Source organism: Dendrobates tinctorius, unplaced genomic scaffold, assembly GCF_039654945.1.
Source record: "Dendrobates tinctorius isolate UK_male_01 unplaced genomic scaffold, ASM3965494v1 ptg000011l, whole genome shotgun sequence".
Lineage (NCBI taxonomy): Eukaryota > Metazoa > Chordata > Amphibia > Anura > Dendrobatidae > Dendrobates > Dendrobates tinctorius.
In genome coordinates, this window is record NW_027361679.1 from 90468092 (window position 1) to 90483005 (window position 14914).

Sequence of the window (14914 nt, forward strand, 5' to 3'; positions counted from 1 at the left end):
CCAATTTCTCCTATTACCCTTGGTAAAATAAAAAAAAATTGGACCTGAAGTAATATTTTTGTGCAGAAAAGTTAAATGTTCATTTTTTTTTTTTTGAAACATTCAAAAAATTCCTGTGAAGCACCTGAAAGGTGAATGAACTTCTTAAATGTGGTTTTGAGTACTGTCAGAGGTGCAGTTTTTAGAATGGTGTCACTTTTGGGTGTTTTCTATCATATAGAGCCCTCAGTGGCTTAAAACGTGATGTGGTCCCTAAAAAAAAACAAAAAACAAAAATTGGTGGTGTAAAAATGAGAAATCGCTGGTCAACTTTTAACCCTTAACCTCCTAACAAAAAAAATTTGGTTCCAAAATTGTTTTGATGCAAAGTAAACATGTGGGAAATGTTATTCATTAAGATTTTTGTGTTCTCTCTGATTTAAGGGCGCATAAATATTCAAAGTTGGAAAATTGTGAAATGTTCAAAATTTTCCCTAAATTTCCTTTCTCCTACGCTTCATTGGGGGGGGGGGGGACACAGGACCTTGGGTGTTATGCTGCTTGCCACTAGGAGGACACTAAGTAAGTGAACACTGAAAAAAATTAACTCCTCATCTGCAGTATACACCCTCCGCTGGCTGAGAGAGACCCAGTTCTTGCTTAGTGTCTGTAAGAGGCACTTGGGTCTGGCTTCAGACCCCATTGTTTTTATTTTCAATTTTTGATTTCTCTGTAAATTTTTTATTTTTTAATTAACGGAGTGAAGGGGGCGACGGATCCCTTTCAAGGGTCTGTTCTCCCCCAAACCACCAACAGGCGAGAACGCGAAGTATACCTCCCCGTACCCTCTTCTGCGACGACTGGGGCATGCCTGACTCTGGGGAGATGGTTCCTTCACGGTTCCGATCTCCCCTCAATGACAACGGGCGAGCGCATGGAGCGTCTCACAAAAATCTCACGGCAGTGGCCCCCACCTCTTGACCTTCAGCCAAATAGCCTCTCGATCCCCCTGTCTATAGGGAGGATGGATCGAGGCATATACCTTTAAGAATAACTCCGGTTCTGCTGCATCGCCCTACAGGATGAGGCCAGAGAGCTGGTGTCCCGGACAGCGCGACCCTGCGTGATCCCCTGCAATGGAGGTGTGGGGTTGGGTCCTGGTCTCTGGGAGGAAGCGCTGGCCTGATGCCAGAGTCCAATGGTGCCCCGTCGCGGTCCCTCTTTTCTTTTTTTTTTCAGTCGGTGCTCAGCGCCGACAGGCCCAGAGATTTAGCCCCCAGCTTTTTAGCCGGACTAGGCCGCAATTTAACCGCCCACATCCCTGGCACTTTTCGTTATGATCGAGAAGCACCCTGTTGGTCTCGAGGGCCATGTTTCTTCAGCAGCCTGCTCTGTGACTGCTGCGGGGGCACACTGACTGACAGCGCCAAGCGACGCTGCAGGACCGCCGACCTTTCTCCTGGGGACACAGCATCAGGACCTTGGGTAAGCTGCATCTGCCTCAGGAAGAAAGCTTTAACCCCTTCTCGCACGATATGTGCTTCTCTCTGCAGCCCAGACTCTGCCTTTAACCCTTTGGGGGCACTATGCCTCAATCTAAGGAAGCCAAAAAGGCTAACAAAAAACACACTGCGTTTTTTACCTCTTGTGCTACTTGCAAGACTGCCTTGCCCAGTGCTCACACTACTCCATTATGCACGGATTGCGACCCGACCTGTGCTCAAACGCCATCTGCCACCGTTCCCACTGAGTTTAGTCCCCCTGAGTGAGCTGCGTCCTGTTAATTGTCTGTGGAGTCCCTAACCAACGCAATAGACTCCTTCCGGGGCTCCTCTTCATGTCAGAGCGTCTTTTCGACGACTGCGGAGGGCTCTGGTGGAGGTCGGGAACCGTCCACCAGCAGGGATCGTACTCTGTCAAGGGATGGTCAGGTTTCTAGAAAACTGACCCATGATGCGTCCCCTGATCACGCTTGCGCTATGGCATCTACGAGTTCTGTCTCTCATTCTCCCTCTCCTAACGTTTGCAGCGAACATGACAGAATACGAGTCTGACACGTCATTAACTCAGGACCTCCCGAATGACCAAGAAACGCTTGTTTCCCTTTATAGAGTCGGTCAACAAGATTCTGAGGTTGGACGAGGAAAATATTTCCGCCCCGGAACAAGGTGTGTCCTTTAAGAAGACTAAACGTGTGCACAAGGTCTTTGCTAGCCATCCTGAGTTTGAGCATTGTCCAGAGACATGGGGACCGGCCAGATAAACGGTTCCCTGGTCAAAAGCCTATTGAGTATAAATATCCTTTTGCTCCAGATCTAATGAAGGATTGGCTACAATCTCCTTCAATGGATCCTCCTATATTGCATCTTGCTTCCAAAACTCTCCTATCCGTTTCTGACGGTTCTTCAGTCAAAAACCCCTCTGACCGTCAAATTGACTACCTTGGTCAGACACGATCGCAGTGTAAAGGGGTTTAGGGAAGCATCGGCAGGTAGGGGGCTCCCTTTGTGCTTCCCTGAGACCCTCGCAGCAGCGCGATGTGCCGTCCTGCTGCGGGGGCCTCCTTCCCTGCAGGTCCCCGGATCCAATATTGCGGCGGGGGCCTGCAGGGAGCCGGCTTTCTCGCTGTCAGCAGAGCGCAGGCATGAGGAAGCCTGTGCAGCGCCAGTGGGTCAGATCACTGATCTGTCACAGCGATCTGTGATGTGTCAGATCAGCGATCTCACATGTGACAGTGATGTCCCCCCTGGGACAGTGTAATAAAGTTAAGAGTGTAAAAATAATTTATAAAAAATCGCTAAATAAATTAAAAAAGAATCCCTAATTAATTTTTTTGGAAATAAAAACAAAAATACACATATTTACTATCGCCGTATCCATAACGACCTGCCCTATAAAACTGTCTCATTAGTTAACCCCTTTAGCGAACCCCTTAAAAAAATAAAAAACAAAGCAAAAAATAATGCTTTATTATCATACCGCCGAACAAAAAGTGCAATAACGCAAAATCAAAAAGGCGGATATAAATAACCATGGTACCGCTGTAAACGTCATCTTGTCCTGCAAAAAACAAGCCGCCATACAGCGTCATCAGCAAAAAAATAAAAATTATAGCTCGCAGAATAAAGCGATGCAAAAATAATTATTTTTTCTTTAAAATTGTTTTCATTGCATAAAAGCACCAAAACATTAAAAAATGACATAAATGAGGTATCGCTGTACTCGTACTGACCCGAAGAATAAAACCGCTTTATCCATTTTTACCGCACACGGAACGGTGTAAACGCACCCCCCAAAAGAAATTCATGAAATGCTGGTTTTTGTTAATTCTGCGTCCCAAAAATCTGAATAAAAAGCGATCAAAAAATGTCATGTGCCCGAAAATGGTACCAATAAAAACGTCAACTCATCTCGCAAAAAATAAGACCAAAATGTGGTGATGCAAAAACTATTTTTACAATAAAAAGCGTCTTTTAGCGTATGACAGCTGCCAAACATAAAAACCCGCTATAAATAATAAATCAAACCCCCCTTTATCACTCCCTTAGTTAGGAAAAAATAAAAAGTATTTCTATTTTCCCACTAGGGTTAGGGCTGAGATTAGGGTTGGAGTTAGAATTGGGGGGTTTCCACTGTTTGGGCACATCAGGTGCTCTCCAAACGCAACATGGTGTCCTATCTCAATTCCAGCCAAAAAAGTCAAATGGCGCTGCTTCCCTTCCGAGCTCTGCCATGCGCCCAAATAGTCGTTTACACCCACTTATGGGATATCAGCGTACTCAGGACAAATTGCACAATAACTTTTAGTGTCCTGTTACCTTTGGGAAAATAAAAATTGGGGGTGAGAAGATCATTTTTGTGGAAAAAATATGATTTTTTTAATTGTGCGGCTGTACGTTATAAACTTCTGTGAAGCACTTGTGGGTTCAAAGTTCTCACCACATATCTACATAAGTTCCTTGGGGGTCTAGTTTCCAAAATGGGGTCACTTGTGGGGGGTTTCCACTGTTTAGGCACATCAGGGGCTCTCCAAACGTGACATGGCGTCCGATCAGAATTCCAGCCAATTTTGCATTGAAAAAGTCAAACGGCACTCCTTCCCTTCTGAGCTCTGCCATGCGCCGAAACAGTGGTTCCCCCCCACATACCAGATATCGGCGTACTCAGGACAAACTGCACAATAACTTTTGCAGTCCAATTGTCCAATTTCTCCTGTTACCCTTGGTAAAAAAAAAAAAAAAAATTGGACCTGAAGTAATTATTTTGTGAAAAGGTTAAATGCTCATTTTTTATTTTTTTTTTAAACATTCAAAAAAATCCTGTGAAGCACCTGAAGGGTTAATAAACTTCTTGAATGTGGTTTTGAGCACCTTGAGGGGTGCAGTTTTTAGAATGGTGTCACTTTTGGGTATTTTCTGGGTATTTTCTATCATATAGATCCCTCAAGGTGACTTCAAATGTGATGTGGTCCGTAAAAATAAAATGGTGTTGCAAAAATGAGAAATCGCTGGTCAACTTTTTAACACTTATAACTTCCTAACAAAAAAAAATTTTGGTTCCAAAATTGTGCTGATGTAAAGTAAATATGTGAAATGTTATTTATTAAGCTTTTGTGTGCCATATCTCTGTGATTTAAGGGCATAAAAATTCAAAGTTTGAAAATTGCGAAATTTTCTAAATTTTCGCCAAATTTCCGTTTTTTTCACAAGCGCAAATTATATCAATGAAATTTTACCACTAACATGAAGTACAATATGTCATGAGAAAACAAAGTCAGAATCACTGGGATCCATGGAAGCGTTTCAGAGTTATTACCTCATAAAGGGACAGTGGTCAGAATTGTAAAAATTGGCCCGTCATGAACGTGCAAACCACCCTTGAGGGTTAAGGGGTTAATGTTTTTGTGAGGTATGGCGATCTGGATTAAAGGGATAATTATTTGAACTTTGAAAATTGGTAATTTTGTTTTACATTTGTCAAATTTCTGATATTTTTTGTAAATAAATGCAAAGCATAACTACCTAAATTTACCATTATCATAAATTATTTGCCATGAGAAAAACAATCACAAAATCACTGGGATTTGTTGAAGCATTCCAGCGTTACTACATAAAATGACACTGAAACAAGGGGAAATTACCAAGTGATGTACACGAACCACAATTGATGAATGTGTGTATATAGAAAATTAAAAAATTATAAAAACCAAAGAAAATATAACAAAAATAATATTTATTATAGATTCTGACACAATATACAACTACAATAGATAAAAAACATGTAGAAATGTTATTATATGACAAAAGGAACCCGTAGGTGTATTAATACTCTGATAACATATTATATTAGTCTCACCACTGTACAAAAGGGTTTTTTTGTAGGATGTAAGTTCAGCATATATAATATAGTCCCCAAATAAAGCAGCAAAAAAATTGTGTGTAAGTGCAAAAAAATAATAGAATGCAATAATAAAATTGTCAAATATAACTACACCAAGATTTGTAATATGGTTCACAGAAAAGGAAAAAATAACAATAAAATATGTGGAAAAACAAATATATGTTGATAAAAGAAAGTGAATGAACACAAAATTGTGAACAAAATTTAGGCTGCTGAGATAAGGTGGAAAGTACTAAACTCACAAAAGGAGTGCTAGAATATGCAATATATGGGGAAACGTGTGTGTGTGTATGTATGTATGTATATATATATATATATATATATATATATATATATATATATATATATATATATATATATATATATATATATATACATACATACATACATACATACATACATACATACATACACCGGGTGAGTCATAAAGGACGGACGTTTTTAAACTAATCATAAAATCGTTAAATATTTATTAAATATAAATGTATTCACAGATTTGGTTACGTATACTGTGTTGAAACCACACACTAGAGATGGGGATATGTTGCCGTCGTAACTCAGGAACAAAGAAGTTATTTATCATGGCGATATAACGTTGTGAGTTCACGGTAACAGTATTGCCATTATCGCCTTCGAAAAAGTACGGACCGATCACGCCATATTTGCCCATAGCGCACCACACCGTTACCTTAGGGCTGTGCAGCGGTCGTTCATGTAATTCTTTCGGATTTTCATAGGCCCAATAACGGCAGTTCTGCTGATTAACCATGCCATTGACATGGAATTGAGCTTCATCACTCATGAATAAAATAAGGTTGTCGTTTTGCTCAATAATTGCTTCCATCTCATGTGCGAACTTCAGTCGCGCTGCGTAATCCCCGCGCTCCAACTGTTGCACAATGGCCAATTTATAGGGGTGGAAATGCAGGTCTAAATGCAAAATACGCCTTACTGTACGATTACTGAGGGCAAGTTCTAAAGAATGTTTCCGAGCAGATCGACTCGGACTACGCAGCATGGCTTGCCTGACGCGTTCCACATTTTCAGGGGTACGTGCCGTTCGTGGAGCCCCCGGTGGTCGTTTGTTCATTAGTGTACCTCGTGTACGGAGTGCTTCAACCCAACGTAGGATAGTGTTACGAGCGGGAACAGCTTGATTTCTGTGAATATTGAAATGACGCCGAAACTCACGCTGAACGGCTGTGATACACTCATTATTCTTGACAAAACTGTCGTACGCAAAAACGCGATGTTCTATCGTCCACGGCACCATAGCTTAAACTGAAACTAAAATAAAAACAATGCTTTCACCTCACAAACATAACCCCGCCTCCCGCACATCTCTACCTCCACCTGGTGGTGAGTTATAGCCACTTCAAATACATCCGTCCTTTATGACTCACCCGGTATATATATATATATATATATATATATATATATATATATATATATATATATATATATATATATATATATATATATATATATATATATATAATATACAATTTGGACACTAAATAAAAAGCTATACAAAATGAGCAAGATGTCCAACGTTTCTGGAATATAAAAAGCATATGACCCAATATAATAGAATAAACTGCCATGCAGCGCTATCTGGCAATTATAAGCCAGCACAAAAAAATAGTGTATAACAGTGATATAATAAAATGAATTACCATAAAGCGCTACATAGCAGAAAAAGGGTCAACACTGAAATACAATCGGCAATTAAAGAAGCGCTTGTATAGACAGAAATCTAGCGCACCATATGCACAATAGGAGAAAGATCCGGCGCTCTTATAACACAGAAAGCATATGACCCAATATATTGGAATAAACTGCCATGCGGCACTAAATATAGAAAGTGGGCCAGCACAAGAAGGAACTTGTGTAAGTCACTGTGCAGTGAGCAAAATAACTAGCGCTTAATGGTAAGACATATAACTTAATATGATACAATAAATTGCCATATAGCGCTATGTAGTAAAAATGGGCCAGCACAGGATAACAATCTCTAACATTGTGCAATGCACAGAGTGTCTAACGCCCAAAAGTAAAGAGTGCATGTAGCCTAACAAAGCATAACATATTACCCAGTGAGCTGAATAGAGGGCAGTGGTGGACACGGGTTACCAGAATAACGCGCCCCGACGCGCGTTTCGGAAGAACTCCTTCGTCCTATCCCCCTGACGAAGGAGTTCTTCCGAAACGCCCGTCGGGGCGCGTTATTCTGGTAACCCGTTTCCACCACTGTCCTCTATTCAGCTCACTGGGTAATATGTTATGCTTTGTTAGGCTACATGCACTCTTTACTTTTGGGCGTTAGACACTGTGCATTGCACAATGTTAGAGATTGTTATCCTGTGCTGGCCCATTTTTACTACATAGCGCTATATGGCAATTTATTGTATCATATTAAGTTATATGTCTTACCATTAAGCGCTAGTTATTTTGCTCACTGCACAGTGACTTACACAAGTTCCTTCTTGTGCTGGCCCACTTTCTATATTTAGTGCCGCATGGCAGTTTATTCCAATATATTGGGTCATATGCTTTCTGTGTTATAAGAGCGCTGGATCTTTCTCCTATTGTGCATATGGTGCGCTAGATTTCTGTCTATACAAGCACTTCTTTAATTGCCGATTGTATTTCAGTGTTGACCCTTTTTCTGCTATGTAGCGCTTTATGGTAATTCATTTTATTATATCACTGTTATACACTATTTTTTTTTGTGCTGGCTTATTATTGGCAGATAGCGCTGCATGGCAGTTTATTCTATTATATTGGGTCATATGCTTTTTATATTCCAGAAACGTTGGACATCTTGCTCATTTTGTATAGCTTTTTATTTAGTGTCCAGATTGTGTATATATAAGCGTTTCCCCTTTATATTGCATATTCTAGCACTCCTTTTGTGAGTTTAGTACTTTCCACCTTATCTCAGCAGCCTAAATTTTGTTCACAATTTTGTGTTCAATCACTTTCTTTTATCAACATATATTTGTTTTTCCACATATTTTATTGTTTTTTCCTTTTCTGTGAACCATATTACAAATCTTGGTGTAGTTATATTTGACAATTTTATTATTGCATTCTATTATTTTTTTGCACTTACACAATTTTTTTGCTGCTTTATTTGGGGACTATAGTATATATGCTGAATTTACATCCTACAAAAAAACCCTTTTGTACAGTGGCGAGACTAATATAATATGTTATCAGAGTATTCATACACCTACGGGTTCCTTTTGTCATATTATAACATTTCTACATGTTTTTTTATCTATTGTAGTTGTATATTGTGTCAGAATCTATAATAAATATTATTTTTGTTATATTTTCTTTGGTTTTTACTATTTTTTTTAATTTTCCATATACACACATTCATCAATTGTGGTTCGTGTACATCACTTGGTAATTTCCCCTTGTTTTATTGATACAGGATGGTCTGCCATCCAACCTTAAAGGAAAACATTGCTAATTTATTAAACTATATATAATATATTGATTCATCATATATTGCTGGAGTGTTCTTTTTCTTCTCTTATAAAATGACACTGGTTAGATTTTTAAAATTTGACTCACTAAGTGGTTAAAAATACTAATTAAACTATTGATTAAAAAAAAAAACTTTACAATCCCATAATTTATACTTTATGCATTGAATTTCTGCAGAACAAAGAACAGCAGAAAAAACGTAAGCTGCTTGCTGACAAAACCCACCGAATTAAGGTTAAAGAGGAGGAGAAACTTGCTAAAGAGAGGGCAAAGGAAGAAGCTAAGAAAAAGAAGGAAGAAGAGAGGGAATTAAAGGCAAAAGAACGGAAGGAGAAAAAAGAGAAGGAGAACCAGGAAAAAGCTGAAAAGCTTCGACTAAAAGAAGAGAAGAAAAAGGAGAAGCTTGAGGCAATAGAGTAAGTAATTTTCTTTATGAATGCTTTGGTTTATAGTTCCGTTTAACTGTATTATTTTTGCCTTATAAATTTCATTACATGCATGCTCTACACTCCCTGACAGAAGTTGTCACGTATCCATGTTATGTAAATAAAAGCTTATAACCTGACGTTAAATTCATCCATTGGTTGTATAAATTATTCTTTTGAAAGCTGAAACCCTCCGAAATGTGGTTTAAGTTAAGAAAATAAATTGGCATCAATGCAGAAATATTGATCATTTAATGGACACAGAATGGTCAGATTTTGGCAAGACAAAAGTTTTGTCGCCTGGTCATATAATGCACCCTATCCTAGTTTACATCCTCACCTGTGCTCAGTAAATAATCTGTTATTTAGTAGGTATGTATAAAAAGAAATCCAGCACCCCAGACCTTCACTTGAGCTGCAACTTGAGCGCTGACAACATGCCAAAAATCCACCCTGTGACCAAAGCCTGGATTATCAAGAGGCTGAAGACCAGATCCACTGCAGAGGTGGCTGGCACCTTAAAGTGTCTCAGCGTCAAGTACAAAGAATTAAAAAAAAGATTCGAAGAGATTGGAGATGTTTGACAAGCCCAGGTCCAGCAGACCCCGCAAGACAACTGCTCAGGAGGAACGTTTGTTGGTTAGAAAATCCAAAGCAAGCCTCTCTTCCACTGCAGCAGAGCTACAACAGGCCTGGTCACCTCAAGTCCCTGTGTCAACTAGAACAGTTTGTAGGATTCTGTCTTGAAATGGTCGAATCAGTACCCAGAAGCCAGCACTAAACAAAAGGCAAATAAAAAACCGTGTGGCATTTGCAAAGTCCCCCTCAGCCTGCTAAACAGATGGATGCTGGAAAAGTGGCAGAAGGTGGATTTCTCTGATGAATCTTCAGTAGAATTACATACCACAGCCGCCACAAATACTGCAGGAGACCTACTGGAGCCCGTATGGATCCAACATTCACCCAGAAAACAGTTAAATTTGGTGGAAAGATCATAGTCTGGGGTTACATTCAGTATGGGGGTGTGCAAAACATTTGCAAGGTGAAAGGCAATATCAATAGCCTAAACTATCAAGAAGTATTAACTACTTCTTATATTCCAAATTATAAAAGGGGTCAAATTCTGCAGCAGGATGGTGCTCCATCTCATACATCCATCTCTACAACAAAGTTCCTCCAGGCAAAAAAGATCAAGGTGCTCAAGAACTGGCCAGCCCAGTCACCAGACATGAACATCATTGAGGATGTTTGGGGTAGGATGAAAGAGGAAGCCTGGAAGACAAAACCAAAGAATCTAGATGAACTCTGGGAGGCATTTAAGACTGCATTCTTTGCTATTCCTGATGACTTCATTAATAAATTGCACACAAAATATTAAATATGACTCTAATAGCACCTCAACTTCATTCACCAATGTTATGCAACATATACCTTATATACTCGTGTATAAGCTGAGAATTTCAGCCCATTTTTTGGGGGCTGAAAGTCCCCCCTCTTGGCTTATACTCGAGTCATATACCGGGGGGGAGGGGGAGCTGTGGTGTCAGAGACCATACTCTCCCCCTCCTGGCACGTCTCTGCAGCCCCTGCTTCTCCATCGGTCGTCTGCTTCCTGCGTTCAGCGGTCACGTGGTACCCCTCATTAAACTCATAAATATGCGCATATTTATGAGTTTAATGAGCGTGACCGCTGATCGCAGGAAGCAGACGACCGACGGAGAAGCAGGAGCTGCAGAGAAGACCGTGTGCCAGGAGGGGGTGAGTATGACAGGAGCAGAGAAATATTCACCTGTTCCCGCTCCATTGCCGTGCGCCGCTGTGTCTCCGGGTCCTCCTGCTGTGACATTTAGGTCAGAGGGCGCGATGACGTAGTCAGTGCGCGCCCTCTGCTGAACGTCACTGCAGAGACCCAGGAGACACAGCGGTGGACGGCGATGGAACGGGGACCTGTAAATATCGCCGTGCCGGGGGCTCAGGACACCGGCACCTCTGGCCCCCCAGCGACGGAGAGGTGAGTATGTCATATTGTTTTTTTTTGTTTTTTCTTTTATTGCAGCAGCAAATAAGGGGTATTTATGGAGCATCTTATGGGGCAGCATTAACCCTTGTGCAGCAGCAAATAAGGGGTATTTATGGAGCATCTTATGGGGCAGCATTAACCCTTGTGCAGCAGCAAATAAGGGGTATTTATGGAGCATCTTAGGGGCAGCATTAACCCTTGTGCAGCAGCATATTATGGGGGGTATTTATGGAGCATCTTATCGGGCAGCATATGGGGGTATTTGTGGAGCATCTTTTTGGACCACCATTAACCCTAGGGTTATCGAGTCAATAAGTTTTCCCAGTTTTTTGTGGCAAAATTAGGGGGGTTGGCTTATACACGCGCATATACAGTATTTGTATTTTAAGTTTAATTATTTGTGTAGTGATGGGGGAACAAAAGGAGTTATGTCAGGTATTTATAAGGACTTAATGCACACCAACTAATTACCCGATTAAGGCTAAAGAGAAGTGGGAAGACAAATTGGGGCTGATAGAGGATAAGTGGGAGTTGATTATGGAATATATACCCCAATTGTCACTAAGTGAGCCAGGTAGGCTCTCACCAATATATGTGCTCCATAGAGTTTATAGGACACCTGAAAGACTATTTAGGGCAGGACTGAGAGAGACTTCTGGATGCCCTCGTTGTCAGGTTGATGGGGCCAGGATCTTACACATGTTGTGGCAGTGCTCCAGACTGGACTCATACTGGACATTGGTTATTAACACAATAGAGGGGAGTGTATGACTGTAGAATTGAGAGGAATCATGAGGTTTGTATTTTGCGTTATGTGGAGGAGATTCAGATTCAAAATCAGTTAAAATTGGCGATAGCTGGGTTTATACATTGCACGTAAATTAATAGCCAGACACTGGATACATGAATATTCCCTGACTATACAAAAATTTATTAAACAATCAGACTTTATTGTAAATATGGAAAAAGGTATTTATGCCAAAAGAAAAAGGGGAAAAAATGTTCAATTCATTGGGGACACCGTGGGTGGAGAGACGATGATCCCAAAAGGAGGATGTACTTCTGAGTATATGTTGCTGTTTTTTCTATAAGGGGGGAGGGAAGGGATGCGCTGTAATTGAAAATGTGACCTTGTTGGACATTGTAATGTCTAGATTTTGTTCTCTGTTTGAATTTCGTTAATAAAAATTTATCTGATTAAAAAAAAAAAAATAAAACTCTTTCTCAACAACTAGACCACAGCTATGAGGCTTGTGTCCCTGGGGGTTACGGATTCCCTTTAATCAACAGATATTGGGTTAATTGCTTTTTGAAGCTGCCCGGAGTTCACACTGAGAGCTCGGATTCCAGAATTAAATGAACTTTATCCCTCTCAGCAGCCTTGGGCTTTCTGTCATAGATTTGGGCTGGCGCAGCCTCAGTCATCACTCGGTGCATAGTGAGCGGCGGCTTTAACCACACCGTGGCACTGACTGACAGCTTGGCTCTAATCCTGCGCCATGCTAACCTAACCCTGTGACTGAAACTGCGAGGCTGCTGGAAGGAATAACGCACCCATAAGACTGCAATAGACGAGCGCATCACTAACGCATGTCATAATCTGCATGCGTTAGCAATGTGCCGTCATTTTGTGACGGACCCTCGGACGCGGTCTGCAGCATCCGAGGGTCCGTCACTGCTAGCGCAGATGCTCTGCGCTAGCAGGATCGCATAACGCGATCGCAGCTGGGAGTAGCGTTAACGCAGTCCGCCAATGCTATGCGTTGATCGGACTGCATTAACACAATGTAAACCTAGCCTTAGAATTGGAGGTGGTTCCACTGTTTAGGGGTGCAGTTTAGAATGTTGTCATGTTTGGGTATTTTCTGTTATATTGACCACCCCAAACTCACTTCAAATGTGAAGTGACCCCTAAAAAAAAAGTTTTGTAAATTTTGTTGGAAAAATGATAAAGCGCTGGTCAACTTTTAACCCTTATAACGTGTTAACAAAAAAATTGTTTCCAATATTGTGCTGATGTAAAGTTGACATATGGGAAATGTTATTTATTAACTATTTTGTGTGACACCACTCTTTGATTTAAGGGTACAAAAATAAAATTGATACATTTTCCAAATTTTTGCCAAATTTCCAGTTTTTAATTAATAAATGCAAGTTATATCGAAGAAATTTTACCACTAACATCAAGTACAATATGTCCCGAAAAAACATTCTCCGAATCGGTGGGATACGTTGAAGCGTTCCAGAGCTGTATACCCCATAAAGTGACAGTGGTCAGAATTGTAAAAACTGCCTTGGTCAATAAGTACCAAATTGGCTGTCACTAAAGGGTTAAAATAAAGTTTGTTAAAACAAAGCTATTTGCATATGTATCATTGCTTTTGTAGCTGTCTTAAGGTACTGTCACACTTAGCGATGTACCAGCGATCCCGACCAGCGATATGACGCGGTCAGGATCGCTTGTACATCGCTAAGTGGTCGCTAGTGAGCTGCCACACAGGCAGATCTCACCAGCGACATCGCAGGGGTCGGGGGTCGCTACTTACCTGTCAGACGAGGCGATCTAGACGTCCTCCCGCCCGCTTCCATGCGTCACTCGTTGTCACAGCAGGAAGCCCCAGCAGGAAGCTGACGACGAGAAACGGTCCAGGATGTTCTCGCGTGATCAGCGATAACCAGCGGGGCAGCGGTCGGAGGTAAGTATCAGACATAGCGATATCGCTAGCAATATCGCTTAGTGTGACAGGCCCTTTAGTGGTGGGTAATAGTTTGAAACAATATAGGAAATGTCATTAACTATTTTTGTATGCAATCACTATCTGGTTTAAGGATTTAAGCATTTGAAATTTAAAAATTGTAAATTTTTCATCAAACTTTTGAGATTTTCACAAAAAATCAAGAACTTGTCAACCTAAGTATACTGCTAACATCGGCTGGACTAGTCCCTGCCTGATGTGTGCAATTACTGCACACTTTCAAAGTATCAAGTTGGTAACGTCAAATTTTAAAATTCTCACAATACGTGTGGTGTGAGCGGAAGCTGAGGAGAGCAGATGCACATGAGTGAGCTCTGACCCCAGAGCATTGAAATCTTTAAATCTACTCTATTTATCTGGGAGAAACACCATTCAGCGTTGGGAGCACTTCCTCTTAATCTACAGGGCAGAGTAACCTTTTGAGACCACTCTTGTGGCAACATACCATCCCAGTGCTCTGAGGCCCACCTCTGGGCCTGAGACCACAGACTTTACTGCAGGCCGCTGTGGACAGGTGGACTTCGGGGCGGCATCCCTGCCACTCATCTGGAGACCACGGTCCTCTTGGAATCATCTCGGATGCCACATCTGCTAACAGCCAAACGACAAGGTGAGAGTCAATGGTGAGTCCTGCTTGACCACGGTAAGGTGGGTATGTTCAGCCAGCGGGGAGTCTCCACTCTTAGTCTGGAGCTTAAGTCTGGAAGTTGATTATCGAGGCACAGATCCATATATTTTAATTGAGCTGCTTTTTAGAGTCCTTCCTGAGCCCTCAGGCTGTGTCGCATGGTGTGCAGGGCCTCAAGTGACTCCCTCACAGAAGACCCCTCTTCATC

At 41.2% G+C, this 14914-nt stretch overlaps 1 protein-coding gene across 3 annotated transcripts in view; it reads left to right on the forward strand.

The window, feature by feature from the left end:
• CHAF1A (chromatin assembly factor 1 subunit A) overlaps positions 1 to 14914 on the forward strand; it is a 205977-nt gene that overhangs the window by 69693 nt on the left and 121370 nt on the right. For all 3 annotated transcript variants that reach the window (XM_073544706.1, XM_073544717.1, XM_073544700.1), the window contains exon 4: positions 9055 to 9293. In XM_073544706.1, coding sequence (XP_073400807.1) covers positions 9055 to 9293 — 239 coding nt within the window. The remainder of the gene's footprint in view (positions 1 to 9054; positions 9294 to 14914) is intronic.